The sequence below is a fragment of the Guyanagaster necrorhizus genome (genome assembly GCF_019112545.1).
Source record: "Guyanagaster necrorhizus MCA 3950 unplaced genomic scaffold BT62scaffold_40, whole genome shotgun sequence".
NCBI classification, from domain to species: domain Eukaryota; kingdom Fungi; phylum Basidiomycota; class Agaricomycetes; order Agaricales; family Physalacriaceae; genus Guyanagaster; species Guyanagaster necrorhizus.
This window is the reverse complement of record NW_025064919.1, coordinates 89,260-114,164: the sequence shown is the minus strand read 5'-3', so window position 1 is coordinate 114,164 and position 24,905 is coordinate 89,260. Positions and strand designations below refer to the sequence as shown.

General features: G+C 46.7%; 2 protein-coding genes across 2 annotated transcripts; both read right to left on the bottom strand.

Annotated features, from left to right (window-relative positions):
* Positions 1-625: 625 nt before the first annotated feature.
* Positions 626-1,328, bottom strand: BT62DRAFT_923458 (uncharacterized protein; the record flags this gene model as incomplete). Its single annotated transcript, XM_043184516.1, has 3 exons — positions 626-985; positions 1,035-1,096; positions 1,190-1,328. 3 exons carry the CDS (start codon positions 1,326-1,328, stop codon positions 626-628), a joined length of 561 nt encoding a protein of 186 aa, XP_043034735.1.
* Positions 1,329-21,802: 20,474 nt separating this feature from the next.
* Positions 21,803-22,675, bottom strand: BT62DRAFT_1011820 (uncharacterized protein; the record flags this gene model as incomplete). Its single annotated transcript, XM_043177830.1, has 4 exons — positions 21,803-21,891; positions 21,946-22,024; positions 22,211-22,358; positions 22,425-22,675. 4 exons carry the CDS (start codon positions 22,673-22,675, stop codon positions 21,803-21,805), a joined length of 567 nt encoding a protein of 188 aa, XP_043034734.1.
* Positions 22,676-24,905: the final 2,230 nt, after the last annotated feature.

Sequence of the window (24,905 nt, the reverse complement as noted above, 5' to 3'; positions counted from 1 at the left end):
GATATTTATCTCAGCAGAATCATAAGTACTGACCTACCACAAGAAGTACCTACAGCACCTGCATCAACTCTACCAAAGCATGTAACCATTGATCCCCACTCTGTTGATCATGGATCATTTTGCTTCTATGATAATCCAGTTATAGTTGAATCAAATCCAGCTGCTCATAAGATACCAGATGTTTCCTGTTACTCAGATATTACAAGTCTTGATGCCAGTTTATAAAGAAATAGTCAAAAGCTATCTGAGATGCATTCATTGTTGTAGAGACTGTACTCATGTCATTGTAAGATACATTGAAGCTATAAGCAATGACTGAATATATTTCTTGTTTGATACATATTATATTAGCTTTATTGTCTGCCTATTTTCATTAGTGAACTTGGTGATGTACATTCATAGATATGACTACATTCACTTATTACATATGTGATGACAGAAATGCAAGCACAACAGGAGACTGAAGTCAGAACTGAAGTGATATGTAGAAAATAAATAATATGGATCCATAAATAAAACATGCTCATCAATTCTTTAGTATAATTGAACTCTGATCTATCTATCTGAGCCTCAAGAATACCATCTTTATTGAAATTGCTCTCTTTATCTGTCCAGCTAGAGCCATCTAAGTCTCAGAGATGACACTCTCAATACCAATATCTTCCTTAGAGCCCTTCAACATGCAATAGCTATATCCTTTATCTTTCTCTCTCTCCTGTGGGGTCACCTCCAAGTCATCCTCTTGGATGCCACTGTCATAGGCACTATCTTCCTCAGAAGATGCTGGATTCTGATGGTCATATACATCATCTATCTCCTGCTGAGATTCAAGATTGATGCTGATCATGGAATCTTGCTGAGAGCTCTGGTCTCCAAAATGTGTCCCAAAGTGAAGTGAGCCTGAAATCACACTTCTCTGCCAAGATTCATCTGGGCAAGCATAACCTGCTGCAACATGCCCAACAAGAAGTGTTGGAGCAATTCCCTATCTGATGTTTGTCAGATATGAAGACTAGAAAAGATCATGAGCATACTTTTGTTATTCCTGCTAGATAATCAAAGTATCCCAGTATAACAGAATTATGAGAGAAAAAAGCTATATATAGAATCAAGCATATAGAATAAAAAGCTGATGATTCCACAAAGACTGCAATGATGTGATGGTAAGCTCTGATTCCATCTGCTTGACTTCCTCCTTGTACAACAGTGATGATATAATAGATGATGAGCACTATGCACCACAAGGTTGTTGCAAGAATAAAGAATGAATAAAGTACATCACTAATGATGTATTCCTTATAGTTGACCTCCATATAGTCTTGATACATATAAACAATTTTGAATGCTGTATCAACTCTTGCATAAATTGGCCAATCCTAAGAGATCTGAGAGATCTTACCAGTTGCAGAAAGAAGAAGTACAGAAGGCAGAATGCTCAGCCAGTGCTGACTCTAGACTATCCAATAGTGCCAAATCTATATTGGAATAATGGTAAGCTGCATTAAAAATTCTTGTTGTCACACACACCATAGTGGACTTTGCTAGAATAGTACAGATAATACCTGTTGTGCCTATACTAATCTTTTCTATTGCTCTAAGACTCTGAAAAAATATAAGTGCTGTCAAAAAGCTTTGGCCATTGACTATAAAAATAGAATGGATGTATGACCAATTGAAGGCAAAACCAATAATGGTCAAAATGTAGAGAAGGGTTATAACAATGGTGATGCCAATCTGTCTGATGTGCTGGGACTTGTTCATAACTGTGCCATTCACTTCAGCATTTAAAGCATAGTAGAGTTAAAATGTTCTTCTCACAGATATTCCACAGTGTGGTAGCAACCATTCCAGTATATAGGCCTATGTAAAGCTCTGATTAAACACATGTATCTGAACAAATGAATATACATACCATTTAATATAGAGAAGAGTATTATTGAATTCAGTTCAACATCAAGTATTTGGTATATAAAAGCTCTATTGATGTTGATCTGATTAGACATCAAGAAAGTCTGGGTGAAATGTGAAAGATAAGTGAGGGAGTAATCTGTGGATGTAACACATTTCGTGTCTCTCATTATATAGCATGCAGTAGCACAGCAATAAATCTGTTGCATTGCAACAATGAGAATGATTATCATATCAGGATCACTTTAAATGCTATTATGAAAGGTAAAAATGGGCACTATTCCTGATATCAAACAGCATTCAGCAATCTGATTATAAGATAACAGCATCTCAAAGTGTTTTAAAACCAACAGATGGTAGAAGCAAGTAATTGCTATAATAGGATACTTAATCTATTCATAGATACAAATATATAGGCTATTGCACTGCCTGATAAACTCAGTAAATATGTAGTCATAGTAGTTCAAGAACAGTAAGGTCTCAACTCCTGATATCTTCCTCAGATCCATCTTTCTATTTCCTCCATCCAGCATATACAGCCTGTACATCAAAGTTGAGGATGTTGGTTGCTGCTATCAAACTAAAGACCACTAGCTTGTGACAAAAATTTAGAATGAGACATAGAGAATAACAAACTGAGCTTGATTTTCATATTCACCTTTACACCTGCTTTGATATTAGTCTATGCACCAGCTGTAATGATATAAGAAGGCTTACATATAGATATTTGTCTCAGCAGGATCATAAGCACTGATCTGCCACAAGAAGTACCTGTGGAAGCCTCAAATACACCTGCATCAACTATACACAGCATATAACCATTGATCTCTACTCTGTTGATCATGGATCATTCAGCTTCTGCAATAGTCCAGACTTCAATTAATAGCAAAAATAGAAAGCTGCTTCAAATTATGCTGTTTATTATTGAAGCAGTTGCAAAAACTGGCTGATCAGAACAAGACAATATACTAATGAAGAAGAGAAAATCACTGAGGAGATAACATTCTTGATCCTGTTTGTTACAGGTATGAGCAGGTTCAATTCCCACTCAGAACATGATTGATTTGTTGTGTGTATCATTTTATACCCTAACATGAGGGGAGATTGGGAAGTGTGAGTTTGGCTAGCTAGAGAGAACATGACAATGCACAGTGTATAATCTACAGCACTATCAATTCCTAAGTCCCTGTAATGACAAATGCCAAGGAGCATGTCTAATGATAATCTCATTGGTCAAACCTATTAAGTAGAGAACAATGCAGTCACATAGGGACATTATTTCTCTCATCCATGTTTTTTTTGCATTGATATTTCACTATCCAGAGAGTGGGTTTTAGAACCAAAAGGGCAACCCCAGAGAGGAGGGGTAAGGACACAAAAAACCAGAGAGTGTTGGCTTCATCCCATGCTGCTGATAACTGTTATGATTTTTCTACTTTTTCTTCATATTAACCCCTATTCATGCTTAATCAGAGCACCTAGACCAGTGCTTTGGATCATGGGACAGGTTAGGTCATCACAACAAGCTGAGTCTGTCATTGTCTTCTGACGTGATGACTACCCTCAATGATGCACAACAACTCTTTTGTGGACACTAGCAATGCTCAAAGACAAAGAGCACAAAGACCTGGACAGATACAATAAGTAGTCTTATATTTATCACTGTTACGATTTTACTATTTTTCCTTTTTTCTTAACCCCTATTTTGTGCTTAGTCACGACACTGGACCGTGGGAATCTTGGTCAGCACAAGCCAATCCACCATTGTCTCAGAACAAGGAGACGGCGCTCGATGATGCACAACAAACCTTTTATGTACGGTAACGATGCCCTAGTACAATGGGCACAAAGGACACAGCAACACACAATAAGTAGTCGTATATTTAGGCATTACTCAGTAGTATTTAAGTAAGACAGCTCTCGCTGGTAATCCCCAGCTTCGAGCTAAAGTTTATACATACCATTCTACCTCGAGTCTACTTCTGACCTTGAGTCACTCCACGCGGGGACACATATAGTGAACTCAGGTGATTCCTCGAAGTGCGAAGGAACGCCTGTTTATCACGTGTTTATGCTCACGTGACGCTTGGGCTTAACAATTAGCTCGAAGCTTCTACCTTCCCTTTCTCAAGCCCAATTGTGCTGAGAAACCGAATGCCGCCAGTAACAACCGCCGACCTCAATCACGACTTCTTCGAGCTCATAGCTTCCATCATCGGAACATTGCTCGGACTCTTAGCCATTATCACCCTTTGCCGAGGACGACAATCAGTAGCAGCTTGGATAGTCAGGCACTATCAAGCGTTCCAGCATATTCAACAAATCCTACGCAACGTAACCCCAGACCTCCCTTTCCATGACATCCCCCCCTCCGCCAGAACGTCCTTCTTCCCGCAAGGGGGACCCGTACCAGAAGCCGGGAATAGCAACCCAGATCAGAGGAGCCTTCACGAGGAAGAAGGACCTGAACACCCCCGACGACACATCGGAGACCGTCACCCTGCTCTCACAGGGTTCCAGAACCCGTGGACGACGAACGTCGCTCAGGAGCCCACCGAGGTCTCCAACTACGTCACTCCAGCAGGCTCCCCCGAGCATCCCGCCTCCCCAATTCCCTCAGGGATTGGAAACCGTGCTCGGGACTCCCTTGATGCCGCTCGGATGGCTGCGGGACCCCGCGAAAGTCCCGACCCCGCCCAGAACCCCCCCAAGACCCCCACCGAACCAAACTCCGGCTCCAGCCCATCCGTCAGCAGGCTGGGGGTCGACAATCCGCGAGGAAGAGATATCCATCCCGACTACGACAACGCGGATATCGCCATCTCCGCGGCCGGAGACCCATATCGACACCTCCACGTGGGGAGTGAGCCCGAAACTGGGACCGCCAGTGAGAGGGGAAGGGCCGCCACGAGAAGGATCATACAGAGGATATTCCTGGAGTGGGACCTTAACGTCCTCTTCGACTACGATGAGGCGGTCAGACAGCAGCAGCAGAACGAAGAGCGAGAAAGAGACATTAGGCGAACTCAGGAGGAGCTTGCCGACTACGTCTGAGAGGAAGCCCAAGAGCAGTACGAAGCTGCAGAGTACGACCGACAAGGACGAGCACAAAGAAGGAGAGAGGAGATCGAGAGGATGGGGTCAGCCTCCCCTAGGGAGTATGAGCTCCGCACCGATTCCGGATCCCCTTTCAGGGAGCCCAACTCAGAGGACGATCCGTGGACAGGACCTGCCAGCATCGTCAGCTGGGACGAGGCCATTAGACGAGGGAGAACAGGGGAGCCCCAGACCGTCGACCTTGAATACCCCGCCCGCACCGACACCATCTCATCAGACGCCGACTCCGTCCTCGGAGCCTACGGGCTCCGAGTACCCGACAATGCCCACGTCTCCGACAGGGCTCTCCAGCGATTCCTGGGTAGCAGGGTCGCTCGACAGTTCCTTGATCCCGAGTTCCAGCGACTCTTCGGCCGCTATAGCCGAGAGTTGGAGGAAACGAGAGCGCGCGGAGGGACGCGCTACAGTCGGCTCCAAAGCCCTCCCATTGCTCGGACCAGCGACCGAGGAAACGACGGGCCCAGTACCCAAGTCAATGGAAGGGTCCCCGATGACCCTTCGTCCTCTCGCACCATCCATCTACGACCAGCCCGTCAGTTCCCTCCTCGAGGAAGAGGACAGCGGGGACGAGAGCGACGAGGAGGACGACGAGGACAGTGATGATCCATATCGGCGACGGCTGGAACGAGCAGGAGAAGACACAGACGAAGAAGCACTGCGAGAAGAGGTTGAGAGGGCCAGGAGCAAGGAATATCAGGAGTTGTACGAGCAGGGGAGAAATTATCTATGGCAGGACGTGCGCTGGCAAGCGACGTCCTTAGGACTTGAGTACAGGTATGCGGCAGGTACTGAAAAAGAAAAAATTCTACAGTATGCCGCGACAGAATACGCATGGAGGGAATATGGGCGACGGCACCCGGAAGACCCCCTCATGCCGATACCCCCGTATCGGCCCGACAACCAACCAAAGGCACCGGCACCAATGCCGCGTACCCCCCCCGTCCCACCAAGAAGAGCCATTTACGTCGCCCCCTCTATTCGGAGCTGGGCCGACGACAACCCGTCGGTCCGAAGTACGGCTTCACGGCTCATTCGCACAAGAAGTCGGCCGGCCTGGCATGCCGCTCAAACCCGAAACCCTTGGACCGGCAAAGGAAGCCGGCTCCTCGGCGGGCAGCCTCCTCCGGATCAAGCAGAGTCGAGTGGAAAGGACCCCATTCGGGATGACCCCGAGGCGGTCCGTCTCGGATTCACCGTACGGGACGGGGTGATCGTCCGGATCACCGACCCAAAGGGAAGCCCAGTCGCTGACGACAACTCCCTGCACTCCTTCCCCGGACCACCCGCGGAATGGAAGCAACCGCCATTCGACGGATGGCCCAACCCGATGGGGGCACTCCCGCACAATGCTAACGTCTTACAATGCCACCCCGACCTCCTTCGAAAACCGCGCCCCTTCAAGGGGGTCTCCGATGACATCGACCGATTCCTAGTAGACTGCGAACAGTACTTCGAGGTCTATATTGGATACATCGGGACCGACATGAACAAGGTCGCCTTCGCCACCTCCTATTTGGAAGACAAGGCCAAAACGTGGTGGATCCTCATTTCCCCGAACTTCCGATCTGCCACCAGGGAGCACTATCGATATCCCTCGTGGCCGGTCTTCAAACGCATGCTGAACAACAAATTTATCGACCCTGCCGTTCAAGAAGTGCATAAACAGAAGATCAAGGAGTATAAGATGGGAGATAAAGCGGCCACCGATTACTTCGACGAACTGGAATGGCTTGCTAAACTCGCCGGAATCAGAGAAGATGTCGCAAACGACGGGAGAATGGTGGAGGCCCTCAAGCGGGGAGTTCCGTCCTCGTACCTTACGATGATCTCGGCCATGGGCGTCAAAATGCTGATGCCTGTAGGCTACGACGAGTGGAAGGAAAGGATCGTCGAAATGTACAAGGAAAGGCAAAGGCAGAAAGCGGAGGCATCGACCTTGCAAGAGTATAGCAGCAAGAAGTCGACACCGCCAACCCCGAACAAGTCGGGGCAAACTGCCGGGAAACCATCAGGAACTCCCACGCCGACCAACTATGGCACTCAGAAGACTGGAACCGGAACCACTTACACCGGCGCCGGGAAGCCAATGGACATCGACCGCATGAAGAAGGAGGGAAAATGTTTCAATTGTGGACAGAAGGGGCACATGGCAAAGGACTGCCCGAAGAAGAAGCGAACCCGAGAAGACATACGGGCGCAGATCGCCGAACTCCAGAAGGAAGAAGAAGACCTTGGAAAGGAAACCAAGGTCGAGGAGGTAAAAGGCGAGGCCAGCCAATGAGCGATTCCATCGGACTGGCCAAAAGATCAGATGGTGTGTCAACAACAGCTGCTAGTCGGACTGACAATGTCTCTGTAGCTACAATCATGTCTACTACGCATTCGAATATACCCAGTTCGTTTACAAAACATGCCATTGAATCGCAAAAGGAAAAAGAAACTCAAATGCCTACAGGCCGAACAGGGACAGAGGGTCCCACCACGTGGCTCAAACCATTCGACACCGAATGGACGTGGAGAGCCATTAAAGATGCCAAGGACGAAGCAGCGGCGAAAGCCGTACTTCGAAACTGGATTCATCGAGCAAGGGCCGAAGAAGTGGTCGATGAGCTGATTGAAGGGATCAGGAAGGCTGAACGCTGCCGCGCTCTCGAATGGCTAGACGAACTCCGGGGACCAAAAAAATACATTCTACGAACTAAGACCCCCGGACAAGACCTAACCATAAAAGGGCAAATCGAAACACTAACCTCTCGAGCCACATATCAAGTGACCACCCTTATCGACAGTGGTTGCACAGGGAGCTCAATCAATCGAGCTTTCGTCGACAAGCATCAGCTCCCAACAAGGGCAACGGCGGCCCCGATACCGGTATATAATGCCGACGGGACCAAAAATCAGGCCGGCTCCATCACAGAATTCGTCGAACTTAGGTTGACCATCGGAGATCACTCCGAACGAATCGATCTAGCGGTGACGGATCTCGGAACAAAGGAACTCTTCCTTGGCCATGACTGGTTAATCCGCCACAATCCGCTGATCAATTGGAAAACCGGACGGATCACCTTCGCCAGGTGTAGGTGTAGAAAGATCCCATTCGAACTACCGGATGAGGATCCGGAGGACCGATGGGATGAGGAAATGGAAGACGGAGAAACCATACTCGCAGTGGATCTCCAAAAGGAGATCCATATACGGGCCATCCACCATGCAAATGATTTAGCCGCCAGAGCGAATCAAGGAAAGGACGAGAAGACATTTGAGGAGATGGTACCCGAGTGGGCACAAGATTATCGGGATCTCTTCGAAAAGGAGAGCTTCGACGAGTTACCCGCCCCGAAACCTTGGGATCATGCGATCGAGCTAATCCCTAATGCCAACGCCAATTTAGATTGCAAGACCTACCCACTCGGTCACCACGAACAACAGGAACTCGATAAGTTCCTAGACGAAAACCTATCAAGCGGCAGGATCCGCCCCTCGAAATCCCCCATGGCATCCCCTTTCTTCTTTGTCAAGAAGAAAGATGGAAAACTCCGACCGGTCCAAGATTACCGAAAGCTCAACGAGATGACGATCAAGAATCGTTATCCATTGCCCCTGATCTCGGAGTTAATGGACAAACTCCGGGGTGCCAGATACTACACGAAACTTGATGTGCGATGGGGATATAACAATGTCCGGATCAAGGAAGGCGATGAGTGGAAAGCCGCGTTCCGCACCAACCGAGGGTTATTCGAGCCGACGGTCATGTTCTTTGGCCTCACCAATTCTCCTGCCACCTTCCAGTGGATGATGAACGATATCTTCAAGGATCTCATCTCCACCGGGAAGGTAACAATTTACCTTGACGACATCCTAATTATGTCCAAGACCAAGGAGGAACATCGCGACCTGGTACGAAAGGTACTAGCACTGATGAGGAAGCACAAGCTATTTCTCAAAGCGGAGAAATGCGAGTTCGAAGTGCTAGAAACCGAATACCTTGGGGTAATCATCAGCGAAGGGAGCATCCGTATGGATCCAGTAAAGGTTGCAGGAGTCATGGAGTGGCCAGAACCCAACAAGAAGAGGGAATTACAATCATTCCTCGGGTTCACAAACTTTTACCGACGATTCATCCGTGACTACAGCAAAATCGTCCGCCCAATGACACAGTTAACGGGCAATGCACCCTGGAACTGGGGACTCTCTCAACAGACCGCCTTCGAGGACCTTAAACGGCGACTGGCCGAGGATGTCGTACTGGCAGTCCCGACTCAGGAAGGAAGGTTCAGAGTAGAAGCCGACTCGAGTGAAGGGGCAATAGGGGCTGTTCTCTCACAAGAACAGGAAGGGAAGTGGCGACCCGTCGCCTTCCTCTCCAAGGCTTTAACAGTCACAGAGCGAAACTATGAGATCTACGACAAGGAGTTGCTCGCCATCATGCTTGCCTTAGAAGAATGGCGACACTACCTCATCGGGGCAGAGGAAACATTTGAGGTCTGGACGGACCATCAAAATCTATGCTACTTCCGACAGCCGCAGAAACTCAATCGGCGCCAAGCCCACTGGGTAACGGAGCTCAGTCAATATCAGTACACCCTGCATCACAAAGCCGGAACGGCAAATAAAAAGGCCGATCTGCTAAGTCGACGGGCCGACCATGACCAAGGAGGGACTGATAACGAGGGGGTGACACTACTAAAGCCGGAACACTTCCGAGCCATGATAATGCCAACGGAGGAAGAGATACACGAACGGATCAAGAGCGCCACGCGAGACACCCACAAATGGGACCAACGTGTGGCCCCATCCCTCAACCACGAACGAGGAATGATAAAGGAGGGGGGACTAATCCGCTACGACGGACGCATCTATATCCCCAGAGACCAACAACTACATGGCGAGATCATCGCCACCTGTCACGATCACACAACGGCAGGACACCCGGGCATAGCCAAAACCAAGGAGCTAGTGCTATGGGAATACTGGTGGCCAAAGATGGGGCACGACATAACAACATACGTAAAGGCTTGCGAAGCCTGTCAGCGAGGGAAGTCCTCCACGCAAGCCCGAGCAGCACCCCTACATCCCAACGAAATACCCTCTGCCCCGTGGACACACATTTCAGTCGATATGATCACCGGCTTACCCGAGTGTAACGGCTATGATGCAATCCTCGTCATAGTGGACCGATTCTCAAAAATGATCATCCCAGTCGCGTGCTCCACGGAATTAAATTCCGAAGGATGGGCAAAAGTTCTACGCGACGAAGTGTATGCGAAACATGGGATGCCCCAAGTCATTATCTCGGACAGGGGCCCTCAATTTGTCTCTAAATTCATCACCGACTTATACCGACTCCTAAATATCAAACAGAACGCATCTACCGCCTATCACCCCCAGACAGACGGACAGACGGAACGTGTCAACCAGGAGATCGAAAAGTACCTACGTCTTTTCATTAACTATCGACAGGATGATTGGACCGAATGGCTGGCACTTGCAGGCTTTCAACATAACAACCGGGTACACTCCGCAACGGGGAAAACCCCATTCTTCGTAAACCATGGTCGGCACCCATACATCACTCAAACAAGTCGTTCCCGAACGACTACACCCGCATCATCTAATTTTGCGGCCGAGATGGAAAAGATTCACAATGAAACAAAAGTGGCTTTGGAAAAAGCCGCAATAACAATGAAGAAAACCTATGATAAACACCGACGCCCAAGTCGTACCTATCAACCAAATGACAAAGTATGGCTGGACATGACAAACCTTCACCTGCCGCGTCCAAAAAAGAAACTGGACGATAAGCGGACAGGCCCCTTCACAGTCTTAAAAGCCGTCGGACCAAGCGCGTACAAGCTACGTTTACCACAGACCTGGAAAATCCACGATGTGTTCAACGAAAACTTGTTGAACCCCTATATCGCACCGGCCTTCCCTAACCAGGAACGGCCACCTCCCCCACCTCCAGACCTTATCAACGACGAGGAACATTTCGAGATTGATCACATCCTCAATCATAAACTGCGACGAACCAAAGCCAAAGGGGGAGGAATGACAACAACCGTCGATTACCTCGTCAGTTGGAAGGGCTATGGCCCAGAATCTAATCAATGGGTCAACGAAAAATACATGGACGCCGACAAAGCAATATATGATTATGAACTCTCCCTTAATTAAGCCATCGGGACGATGGTCTTAACGAGGGGGTAATGTTACGATTTTACTATTTTTCCTTTTTTCTTAACCCCTATTTTGTGCTTAGTCATGACACTGGACCGTGGGAATCTTGGTCAGCACAAGCCAATCCACCATTGTCTCAGAACAAGGAGACGGCGCTCGACGATGCACAACAAACCTTTTATGTACGGTAACGATGCCCTAGTACAATGGGCACAAAGGACACAGCAATGCACAATAAGTAGTCGTATATTTAGGCATTACTCAGTAGTATTTAAGTAAGACAGCTCTCGCTGGTAATCCCCAGCTTCGAGCTAAAGTTTATACATACCATTCTACCTCGAGTCTACTTCTGACCTTGAGTCACTCCGCGCGGGGACACATATAGTGAACTCAGGTGATTCCTCGAAGTGCGAAAGAACGCCTGTTTATCATGTGTTTACGCTCACGTGACGCTTGGGCTTAACAATCACAATAGACAAACAGTATATAAGTAGGATAGCTCTTGCTGTAGAACCCCAGCTTTGAGCTAAAGTTTATATCCTTACCATTCTATCCTGAGCCACTTACAAAGGCCTTGAAACATAATGCCATATGAACACAAACAGTGAACTCTGATATGACTGTATGAAGATGATACAGCATCAGTTTATCATGTGTTCTAGTCATGTGTTGCTTGGGCTTAACAATAACAACAGGGCTGAAATGTAGTTACAACCATAGTGATACAAACAAAACTTGTGAGATAGCATGGAACCTCCACTGCTGGCTACCTCTTGATAGACCATCCTCCTTCTATGCTCAAATGTGTATCAGCCTACATTAGGCACTCTTGGGTTGATCTCTCTTTGAATTGATGCACCTTTTGGTCCCTGAGAATGTCTGACACTGAGTCTGATATCTCTGGGCTGCTATATCTGTTAAGCCCAAATCCCATGTGACTATCAACATGTGATAAACAGTTCAGAACCTCGCACTTTGGGTTAGACTGACTGAGTTCACAAAAGTTAATAGTAGAAGTGGTTCAAGGTGCAAGTAGTTGAGCTCGAGAGTAGATTGGTGAAGAGTAAACTTTAGTTCAAGACTGGAGTATTACAGTGAGAACTAAGCTACTTAAATACTGTTCTGTTATCTCACTATAAATAACTATTCACAAAAGATATTGTCTGCTGTAGAGCTGTTATCCCTGCTGTTGCCAGGCTCTCCACAAAAGCTGTGGTCATGCTGTTGTGCTGTTATTGCTGCACTGCAATCTAGAGACAAAAGGAGTATTGTCTCTCCCTTCACAGCACACAGCTGCACAATAGGAGGCAATAGGAGATTGACTGACTGGGCTGCTGAGCTAAGCATTCCCATGGTCCTAAGTGCCAGCCTAAGCACCCTGACTAAGCAAAGATAGGGGTCATTTCCCAGGAAAAAAGAAAAGAAAATGGGAAAAATCATAATATTACCCTCTCCTTAAGACCATTGTCCTGATGGTTAAGTTAGGATAATTTGTCTCGACCAGCAGGAGATGGCCAATCTGCTGGACCTCTCATCATTGCAATGGCAGGCTTCAAACGAGTTGAAGGAGTGGTACATTGCTCTTCGCTGTATGTCCCCACCATTTCTGGCTCATCTGTCACAGAGTCATCTTCATTGTCCTCTGTAACATGTTCTCTGCTGTCAGCAGGTTGGTTGATGTATATCTGGTTAGATATCATCTCCCTTCCTGTTGTCACTGCATTTTGTTTTGCAGATATAATATTGAACATGATTCCCTTCATGTCTAATCTTTTGATCCTGTGTTTGTAGTCCCAGATCACTTCCTCCACATTCATGCATTTTTTGTTGACCCATTGGTTTGATTCTGGTCCATATCCTTTCCAGCTGACTAGATAGTCAATGGTTGTTTTCATACCTCCACCTCATGCTCTAACCTTTCAGTTTCTGTGGTTTAGCACTTTATCAATTTCATAGTGTTCTTCATTGTTGATGAGTTCTGCTAGTGGCAGAGGTGGTCATTCTTGGTTTGGAAAGGCTGGTGCCACATATAGGGTCAATAATGTTTTATTGAAAACATTATGAATTTTCTAAGTTGCAGGAAGTTGCAACTTGTATGCTGAGTTCCCGATCTTTGCGATGACTTTGAATGGGCCTGTCCATTTGTCGGTGAGCTTCTGTTTCAGCCATGGTAAATGGAGATTTGTAGTATCCAACCAAACTTTGTCATTGATTGAATACTGATGTGCTGCCTGTCTGTGCTTGTCATACTGTTTCTTCATTGTCAAAGTGGCCTTTTCCAGAGCCGTCCTTGTTTCCTCATAGATCTTTGCTATTGTCTATGCAAAGTCCATTGATGCCAGCATCATAGTGTGGGCCTGCCCTGTTTGTGCAACTGGTGGGTTTCATTCATAATTCATAAAGAATGGTATTTTACCTGTTGCTGAGTGAATCCTGTTATTGTGTTGGAATGCCATGAGTGCTAGCCATTCCATTCAGTCATCCTGTCAATAACTGATGAAAAGTCACAAGTACTTTTCAATTTCTTGATTGGCCCATTCCATTTGGCCATCTGTTTGTGGGTGATATGCCATTAAGGTGTTTTGTTTGATGTTGAGGAGCCAGTATAGGTCATCCAAGAATTTGGACATGAATTGTGGTCCTCTGTCTGAAATTACTATCTGAGGCATTTTGTACTTTGTGTATACCTCATTGCATAGTATTTTTGCCCATCCCTCGGATGTTAATTCTGTTGAGCAAGCGATCAGAATGATTGCTTTTGAGAAGTGATTGACTATGATGATGATGGCATTATAGCTGTCACTTTCAGGAAGCCCAGTTATCATATCCACCGAAATGTGGGTCCATGGTGACGAAGAGACCTCATTTGGATGGAGTGGTGCTGCTCGTTGCTGGGTTGATGACTTGCCCCTTTGGCAAGTCTCACAAGCTTTGACATATCAGGTGATATCATGGTCCATCTTGAGCCACCAATATTCCTTTAGTACAAGCTCCTTTGTTTTTGCAATCTCAGGGTGTCCAGCAGTTGCATGATCATGATATGTGGCAATGATATCACCACAGAGTCTTTGATCCCTTGGGATATAGATCTGTCTATCATATCGGATCAATCCTCCTTCTTTCTTCAGTCTCTGCTCATAATTGAGTGATGGAGCAATCCTCTGATCTCACTTATGGGTATCCTGAGTGGTGCTCTTGATGTATTCATGCATCTCCTCTTCCATAGGCATGATCATCACTTGGAAGTGTTCTGGTCATAGTAATATGATCTTCTTGTTGTCGTCTCCTCCTTGGTTGTGATCTGCCCTGTGGCTAAGGAAGTTGGCCTTCTTGTTTGCTGCACCGGCCTTGTGGTGCAGCATATATTCATACTCCAATAACTCTGTGACCCATCTGGCTTGTCTGCGATTAAGCTTTTGGGGTTGTCAGAAATATTGGAGGTTCTGATGATCCATCCAGATCTCAAAGGTCTGGACCACTCCAATGAGATAATGCCACCATTTGGCAAGGGCGAGCATTATAGTGAAGAGTTCCTTATCATAGATTTCATAATTGTGCTCAGTTATCATGAGTGCCTTTGACATAAAGGCAACTGGTTGCTATTTGCCATCCTGTTCCTGTGAGAGTATGGCCCCAATCACACCTTCACTGGAGTTGGCTTCCACCTGGAACCTTCTATCCTGGCTGGGTATTGCCAGGATGACATCTTCAGCTAGTTGGTGTTTAAGATCGTTAAATGCTTCCCATTGGGAGATTCCCCAAGTCCATGGGGAATTCCTGGTTAATTGCATCATAGGTCGGACTATTTTGCTGTAGTCCTGGATGAACCAGCAGTAGAAGTTCATGAATCCTAAAAATGATTGCAGTTTCTTCTTCTTGGTCAGTTCTGGCCATTCAGTTACTCCTGCTATCTTGATGGGATCCATCCAAATGCTTCCTTTGCTAATGATGACTCTGAGGTACTCTGTTTCCAGTACCTCAAATTCACATTTCTTGGTCTTGAGAAAAAGTTGATGTTTTCTCATTTGTGATAGCACTTGTTGTACTATCCTTCGGTGTTCCTCCTTGGTCTTGGTCATAATAAGGATGTCATCCAAATAGATTGTGACTTTTCCAGTGGCAATGAGATCTTTGAAGATGTCATTCATCATTCATTGAAATGTGGCCGGTGAGTTGGTGAGTCCAAAGAACATAACCATCAGTTTGAACAAACCATAGTTGGTTCAAAAAGCAGCCTTCCACTCATCGCCTTCTTTGATGCATATGTTGTTGTACCTCCACCAAACATTGAGTTTGGTGTAGTACTTGGCACCCCAGAGTTTGTCTATTAACTCTGCAATTAAAGGAAGTGGATAACGATTCTTGATCGTCATCTCATTTAACTTCCAATAATCCTGTACTGGTTGGAGCTTCCCATCCTTCTTTTTGACAAAAAAGAAGGATAATGCCATCAGCGATTTCAATGGTCAGATCCTCCCACTGGATAAGTTTTCTTCCAAAAACTTGTTCAGTTCCTGTTATTTGTTATTGCTAAGTGGGTAACACTTGTGATCTAGATTGGCATTTGCATTGGGAGTTAATTTGATGGCATGATTCCAGGGTTTTGCATCAGGTAGTTCATCGAAACTCTCCTTTTCAAATAAATTCTGATAGTCATGTGCCATGGATACTATCTCCTTGAAGGTCCTTTCCTCTTTTCTGGTATTGGCCTTTGCTGCTAGGTCATTAGCATGGTGAACTGCTTGCATGCTAATGGCCCTTTGTAAGTCGACAGTGAGGATTGTCTCACTGTCTTCCATTTCTTCATCCCATCAGTCCTCAGGATCTCCATCTGGCAGTTCAAATGGGGTCTTCCAGCAATGGCATCGAGCAAAGATGATGTGTCCAGTCTTTCAGTTGATCAATGGATTGTGTCAGATCAACCAATTGTGACCAAGGAAGATTTTCTTAGTTCCTAGATCGGTTACCGCTAAGTCAATTCATTCTGAGTGATCACCAATAGTGAGCCTGAGCTCCACATATTCAGTGATTGACCTGGCTTGGTTCTTTGTCCCATCTGCATTGTAGACTGGGATTGGTGCTGCTGTGGCTCACATTGGGAGGTTGTGCTTGTTGATGAAAGCCCAGTTAATGGAACTCCCAGTGCATCCACTATCAATTAAGGCATTGACCTTGTGAGTGCTTTGGGATATCAGAGTTTCGATTCATGCCTTGGTTAATAGGTCTCTCCCCAATGTCTTGGTTTGTTGGGGAAACCTTCATGGTCCATGTAGTTCATCAAGCCATTCCAAGGCTTGACACCTTTCTGCTTCTCATATTCCTGTGATCATTTCATCAATCACTTCATCAACTTGGGTCTTGTGGACCCAGTTCTTGAGTATGGCCTTTGCCACAGCCTCATTCTTTGTGTTCTTGATGGCTCACCAAGTCCATTCAGTACCAAATGGTTGGAGCCAATTGGTAGGGCTCCCTGCCCTTGTTTGGCCTGAAAGTGATTGAGTAGCCTGTTTCATATTTTTAGCTTGGTGAACCTTTGATAATGATGCACCTTTGGGACTCTCTGCCCCTCTTCAGCCCTTCATCGGCACTTGAGTCATTGGAGTTGATTCCTTAGGCAATTCATGATAGTGAATAACGGGGTTGGGTATATTCGAATGCATGTATAATTTAGACATAGGGGGTGGTTTTACAGAAAATAAAATGTCAGTCTGTCCAGCAGTCTGTGACCCATTACTCATTTCCTTGGCTGAGTCAGTGGAATCACTCACTCCTCGGCCTCACCTTTTACCTCCTTGGCCTGATCATCTTGGCCAAGATCCTGTTCCTCCTTCATTAACTTGGAAATCTGCATCTGGATATCTTCCTGTGTGTGCTTGTTCTTCTTCTGAGGGCAGTTTCATGCCATGTGGCCCTTCTGACCACAATTAAAGCACTTCCCCCCCTTCTTGAGGTGATCCACATCCATTGGCTGACCTATTTCAGTATATGTCATGCCTGTACCAGTTTGCTTCATTCTGTATGAAGTTGGGGCCAAGCCATCGGGCTTGGCAGATGTGGTCATACTGGAGGTGGAGGGCCTTGGGCCCTGTCCCTGTCTCTGACTTTGATGGCCATAGGCCAAAGTGGTCACCTTGGCCCTCTGTCGTTGCTGCTTCTTGTACATTGTGATGATCCGGCTCTTCCATTCATCGTAGCCCACAGGAATGTTCTGGCCGATATCCAAAATGGTTATGAGGTAATGGGATGGCAGTCTCATTTTCATATATTTGACCATTCAGCCAGTATCAGCAATGTCTTCTTGGACTCCAGCAAGCGTGCTGAATCATTCCAATTCATCAAAGTATTCTGTGGCCGGTTTGCCAGCCATCTTGAACTCCTTCATCTTCTGCTTGTGGACTTCCTGAACAGTAGGGTCTATGAATTTTTCCCTGATCATTTGTTTGAAGACCGGCCATGTGAGATATCAGTGATGGTCCCTGGTAGTAGACCAGAACATAGAGGCAATCAAAACCCACCATATTTTGGCCTTGTCTGCCATGTGGATGATGGTGAACATTACCTTGTATATGTCAGCAAGGAAGTACAGGGTGAAGACTTGGAAGTATTGGTCACAGTCGACCAGAAAGCGGTTAATGTCATCAGATGCCCCTCGAAAGGAGTGGGGTTCAGCACATAGGATCGGTTTAACTTAGAGGACTTAGATGGCAGCATCCAGAGTGGGCATCAGGTTCAGGAGTCTGCCATGAGACAGTTGCACCCATCTCTTTGGAGGTCCTGGGAACGAATAGAGAGATCCATCATCGGCAACAGGACTTCCCAGTTTTGAGACTTCCTTTCACATGATCCTCCCATTCCTAATGGTCCAGCCCTGGGCAAGCACCTCAGGGTCATCTTCTGTGAAGGGAGGTGCCTTGTGTTAAGCCCAAGCGACATGTGATAGATAACATGTGATAGACAGGTGTTCCTTCGCACTTCAAGGAATCACCTGAATCCACTGATGATGTTATCAGCTCAGTACGTCACAAGGCCACAAAGTGGCTCGAGAGTAGAATGGTATGAATATAAACTTTAGCTCGAAGCTGGGGTATACCAGCGAGAGCTATCGTCCTTAAATACTATTCGGTTATCTGCTAATTATACTACTACTTATTATGTGTATCTTCGTCCATTGTGCTCGTTGTCCTTGAGCATCGCCATCGTACATAAAAGGTTGATTGTGTGTCATCGAGCACGACCGTCATGGTGTCCTGATGGAAGGTTTTAGTTGTGCTGACTAAGCTTCCCACGGTCTTGTGTCTCAGCGTAAATAGGGGTAGAGGAAAGAAAAAAAGGAATAAATCGGAATAAATCGTAACACCTTGAGTGCCACTTTCCCACTTCCTTTGGCCTCATCTGGAGGCAGCTGTCTGGCAAATGGTCGGAGAAAGAGTGGCAGCCTCCATGAGCTGGGGTGTTGCCAGGCTGCCTGTGGTCAGCTCCTGGCAAGCTGAGATGCCATGCTGCAGATGGCCATCATGGTGAACGAGTACTGAGAAGATGCCATTTGGATTGATGATGCCATGTCTGCTGTTTTGGATGGCATGACACTCAGCATCCATATTTTTGGTGCCATTCTTCTGCTGTACTTCGGCTTGTACGGTGGCAACAGTTCCATCTGATAATGTGAATATCTTTGATTAAAATTAAAAATGGCCTGCTCAGTGGCTACATACTGCAGAATTTCCTTTTTTTCAAGGAAATCTGCGAACCTATACCTTTGTCCTAAGGATGATCTCAACTAGAGATCATCCTTCCACAACCCAGCTATCTGCTCTTGGTACAGCTGGGTAAACTCCTCCTCCCATGCTTTGCATGCCTCTTGTCGCAATTCTTCTTCTGTCGATGGTTTGAATAATCCTTCTCAGCTAGAGGCCCATTCCCTGCTCTCCTGATGGGGGTCTGCCTCCTCAGTCTTGTCGTCCATATCAGTTCCCACCTCATCCTCAAGGGGGAAACTGACGAGTGGGTCATAAACTATTGGCTCAGTTAGGCTGAGGCTGCATACTGGATCTGGCATCACTGGGTCCAGGGTGAGAAGAAGGCTGCTGCTCGGGCTGCTCTTGTGGCTCCTCAATGTCTGCTGCTGTTCCCAATGCCATTGCTCTGTGATACTGGTGGAAGTTTCTGTAAAACTTCAGGTTGAGGAAAAGAGCCACGAAGGCCCTATTGAAAAACCTCTTGAGGTTGCTGATGGGGTCGATACCCTCATCATCTCCTCTGATGGTTCCTCTCTCAGCTGGAATTCCATTTCCCTGGACTGAGATGTCCTCTGTCTCTGCAATAGTATTAGTCCTGTAAGATAACAGGCAGTTGTCATCAAGGTGGGGCTGGGTCTCTTCCTCATGGTAGTCAGCCTAGGGGTTGGACTCAGTGGTGGGAGTGGCAGGTTCCCAGAAAGGTGAGTCAGGCATGGTGGTTCCAATGATGGTTGTTCCCTAGCTACCTCCCTCACCTCTTCTATGCTCCTCTGCTGCTCATACCCAGAGGTACCACCCAAAGAGGGCATTCTCCCTTGTAATCTCATTGTCGATATGTGCCTGGTTCTGCCAGTACTCGGAAAGGTCTCTGGCACATCATACTGGGCTCACTCTCAGGGGCCCCAGGATGATGGGGCTGATTGGCTGTGCTCTGCTTGGTACTATTCATATGCTTTCTGCTTGGCCAATATTACCACCAGCTAGGTGGCACTCTATCCTGTTCACCTCGATGGCAGCGGCTCACCACCAGTGGCACTTGTTGCTGTCGTCATTCCAATAGGACTCATTTCTGTCATCAATGCTGTTGTGTCATGTAGATGTGGTATGTCAGGACCCACAGCCCCTGAGACTTCTGGTCTCTCAAGCCATCTGTAGAGCATCCAGAGAGTCTCTAGCACAGTGCCCAATGCCGGTGCTAGAAATGGGGGTTGCTGGCCTGGTCGCTGGGATACTGTGCTGAGGGGACAGGATGGGGGTATCAGGTCTGGGTTGTTGAAACCCTGCAGCCCAAGGATTGTCAGGGTTTTAGACGACTGCTGTTGGGGCTCACAGAGGGTATGTGTGCTGCTGATACTGCTTCTCTTCTTCTTCCCTAGCATGCCCTTGAGCCAAGCTCCCAGGAACACTTTCTGGGTCGGTTCCTTCGGCAGGTCAGAAAGACTGTTGGGCAGAGGCAGGGATGTCATGGAGAGGGAGGTCTGGTGTGACATTTTGGAGGATGGTTCAGATGCATTGGAATTTGTGATAGTGCCTGATTGTCCAAGCTACGATCGATTGGCATCTACAGCACAGCTGTATGATCACCAGAAGACCAATCAAGATTCCTATAATAGATGCCAAGAGTTCAAAGAACTCGTGAGTAAAGTTTGGGTTGGAAGGATCAAGGGCAGGAGGCATTTGGTTCCTCAGCACAATTGGGCTTGAGGAAGGGAATGGAGAAGTCTCAAACTAATTGTTAAGCCCAAATCCCATGTGACTATCAACATGTGATAAACAGTTCAGAACCTTGCACTTTGGGTTAGACTGACTGAGTTCACAAAAGTTAATAGTAGAAGTGGTTCAAGGTGCAAGTAGTTGAGCTCGAGAGTAGATTGGTGAAGAGTAAACTTTAGTTCAAGACTGGAGTATTACAGTGAGAACTAAGCTACTTAAATACTGTTCTGTTATCTCACTATAAATAACTATTCACAAAAGATATTGTCTGCTGTAGAGCTGTTATCCCTGCTGTTGCCAGGCTCTCCACAAAAGCTGTGGTTGTGCTGTTGTGCTGTTATTGCTGCACTGCAATTTAGAGACAAAAGGAGCATTGTCTCTCCCTTCACAGCACACAGCTGCGCAATAGGAGGTGATAGGAGATTGACTGACTGGGCTGCTGAGCTAAGCATTCCCATGGTCCTAAGCGCCGGCCTAAGCACCCTGACTAAGCAAAGATAGGGGTCATTTCCGAGGAAAAAAGAAAAGAAAATGGGAAAAATCGTAACAATCTCAACCATATGACAGGCCTCCTTTTCCACTGTTGTGAGCATAGTCCCCCTCTTGAGAGCATAGGGCCTTTCCATATCTTGTCCATTGCAGCTCCAGTGCTGAAATTTGTATTGTAGCATTGGTCACCGGTGAAATCAGAGTCTCCAGACATGCAGATGGCTTATACTGAACTATACTGTTGATGGGACAAGGTGTAGGCATGCATAATGTGTTGGAAGATGGCACAGTTGGTGAAGGTTTACTTTTTCTGGTGAGCCAGCATGGCATCCAATATTGAATAGAGCCCATAGTACCGTGATTTATCCTCCAATCGCTGCTCTGTTTTATGATCTAAGGCTATACGAAAGACGCTTAGTGAAAAGACGATAAAATCTGCAAATGCCGTACATATCTGGCAGAACGGCTTGCTGAACGAGTTGCCAGAAGTGCCGTATATTGTGAAGGAGTCGCACTGAATTCTTCATCCTGACAACAACGAGACATGTTTTGTTCATTAAATCTTTTATATACATACAAGACTATGACGCCAAGTGATGTTGGTCGAAATCCAGGGTGAGAGCTACTTAACACGCTTGATTCCGGCCCTCATTATTTGGGCATCATAGGTTGGGGATGAAGCAATGAGTCCGGAGATAGCAGTCCCTCCTCGGCACTGATCCCCCGAACGAAGTAAATAACGCGATGCCCACTATGGGGGAGAAGTCAGAAAGCGGGAAAAATATGGCTATAGATGACGTCTCACCGAAGGAGTCCGATAAAAGGAAACGGAGAGATGGAGGAAGAAAATGAGAGGGAGATTGCTCACGATCGCGCGACAAGCTCTAAGATCGCGAGATCGATGAGCAAGACCCCTACCAAGAGAATATAGGGAATGGCACTGTATACCACTCATTTAGCGTATGCCCACAGTGGTAGAACTGAACTTGCCTAAATTCCATGCTTGTGATTGTACTTCTGTAGAAAGGGATTATCAGACCGTCGAGATAGGAGCGGATAACCAGCCATACCACAATCTGCCGCCTGAAATCCTTGACTTCCCATAAGCACATATAGATTGGGATGAATCTACCACGTAACATCGCCCAAAAGTCGGTCCATGGGTACCTACTCGACAGTCTGGTCTGTTCTTGCAAAACACCGAACGAATCTTCCAACCTAGGAAGTTAAAACAAAAAAAAAAAACTCAGATGTCACGCCCAAAAATATCACGGCATTGCTCACCTATAAAATATATCCCGCAAAGTTTTTGAGGGGTTCCTCCCCAGCCGCCTCGCCTCTACAGCCTCGAGAAGGTCTCTATGAGCTCCTTCGATCTCGCGATCAAGGACTTCTATAGCGGTGGACGGGAGGGCCCACAAAAAGAGCTCCTTCAGGACAAGAACGGCGTAATGAATTCGCTGGTCGTCGTATGGTAGGGCTGCTAAGACTAGGTGTAGTAGCAGGAACGCAACAACGGTGACACGATGCTGCATAGAGAGAGGATTTTGGCAGTGCTTCAGGATTGAGGGAGGTGGGGAGAAGGGAAAAGGTCTCCTGGAGGGCTGTGCGCTTCGAAGGTGAATGTATAAGTATATTGGGCAGAGATCGTGTTATGTAAAAATCCGCCCATGAGGACATTAGCTTGCCAGGCGACAAAACAGCATAAATATATTCGTAACCTTCGCTGGGTTGTCCATGAGTCTGGATTAGAGTTTTATTGCCAAAGAAAAAAGAACCGATTGTAGAGGACTAGTAGTCGAGATTCAGTAGGATGTTAGCTCGCAAGGGAAGTGAAAGATGGGTAATTTCGGATTTCGAACATCGAAAATGCGCCTTCTGGGACTGCTCGATGCGGATCGGGAGAAGAATCATATATAACTCGACACGTACGAGATAGACCTTTGTTATCATTCATCACCAAAGAAAAAGTTTGCTAAGAATATTAGCTCCTCGGTTATCAGAGGTTTTTCCGTTCTCAAGATTGGGGTCCAGGGGAAGCGGTGCCTAGAATTGGGTAATTGTCTGTCTTAGGATTATCGGAAGCTTGGCAACGTAATAGCGATGGTAACAAGGCCATGCAAGGACCGTGGAAGAATTCAAGTTTGAAACACCGAACATATAGAACTTGAGTAAGTGCTAAGTGCTGAGCCCAGAGTCAATTACGAACCTTTGGAGAGCGAGTGGTGATTCGGCAATGCCAACTATCGCCAGCACCAACGAAATACTGCTAATGCTACTCAGACAAGCGATACTAATGGAAGGCAGTTCTGCGTATCATTTCCCTTTTCAATGAAGATATTGAGTGGACTGTGGGCAGACCGGGGCTCAGAAGATCACAAGGGCGGCCTATTGGAAATCGGTCGCTTAATTTTGATAGACCCCAAGAAGCTTCTGCCACGTTGTGTTCTGGAAATTTGCATATTTGAAGGACGTTACCCTCGTCCTTAGGTGACATTGGGGATGGCAAAAAAAAACTCCAACCTAGTATATTTGTAGAAGATGCCACCCTCAACAATGGGCACATGGATAGTAGCTATGCCGCCTCAGAAACCACACTGAGGCATATTTATCAGGAAAGCAGAAAACAGAAGGGGATTTGATTTGAACCAAATTTGATTTGGCGCGAACCGGACAAGACGCTTTGTCGATTGAATACTGTGGGAAAGAGCGTCCCCGCTGCCTTCGGCACTTCCATCCTGTCCCTGCCACTAGCGGTCAGTATGTCATCCACATTTTGCCATTGCTCACCGTTATCTTCGATGCTTGTACAGATCTCTGCGTCTGCCCAGTCAGTTTGTTCCACATTTCCCCCCGTGAAATGTCTGTAAATGCGTCGGGATGCATCTAGGTCAAGCGAACAACGTTTTCCTACGGAATCATATCGGCCATACCTGCTACTTTCAGTGAATTTTTTTTACTGACGCCCTAGTGACTTGTCCGGAAAAATCGTTCGTCACATATCGCGAGGAACGGATGTTGATATTCGACATGGTTCGTTTTGGTTGGAATCTTCAAGGAACTTCTAGAGATTTCGTGTTGTAGGGAGATGGAATACTCAGCGACTGGAGCCCTTTTACGGCGTGGCTCAGGCAGAGGTGAGGTAGTATCAAGTATCAATACTGGCAAGCGCTGATGCACAATGGAAGTCGTCATCTTCTGCGCAATTACGAGAGAGAAGGGATTTTGTGAAGGGCCTTCGTCCTCTGCAGTACATTGACCCAGGAAACCAACCGGTGAGTAGTGTGTGTCCGCTTCTTTTATGTCGCTATCCAAACTTCACGTTCAATAATGGGACAGCAAAGCTAATGGCGATCCTTGGTTCTGAAAACCCGCAAAAGCAGGACTGCTGCCCTACGTTACTCTCCTCATCATTGGACTCCTCGAATATGTCAGATCCCACCAAGGTAGACAACGGACTCGTCATCGTAGAGCGAGGTGACCAGAGCATCGTCCTACCTTAGCCGGCCTTCTTGAAAAGATCATTCTCTGTATGTTGATGTTCCTTCTGATTATCGGTCCGCTATCTGACGTTGCCTACGTATGGACAGTCTTTTCAAACTTGCGCGAGCCAGTAGCTTGATACGGCTGTAGCACTTCTGTCACGCAATCACTCCGAGGACAAGAAGGACGAAAAGTGGCGCATCCCGAAGCAGTATTGAGCAAAGATGCAGCCACCCTTCCTCTCCGTGCAAGCGCAACCATTCTTCCGCCAAGTGTGGGGAT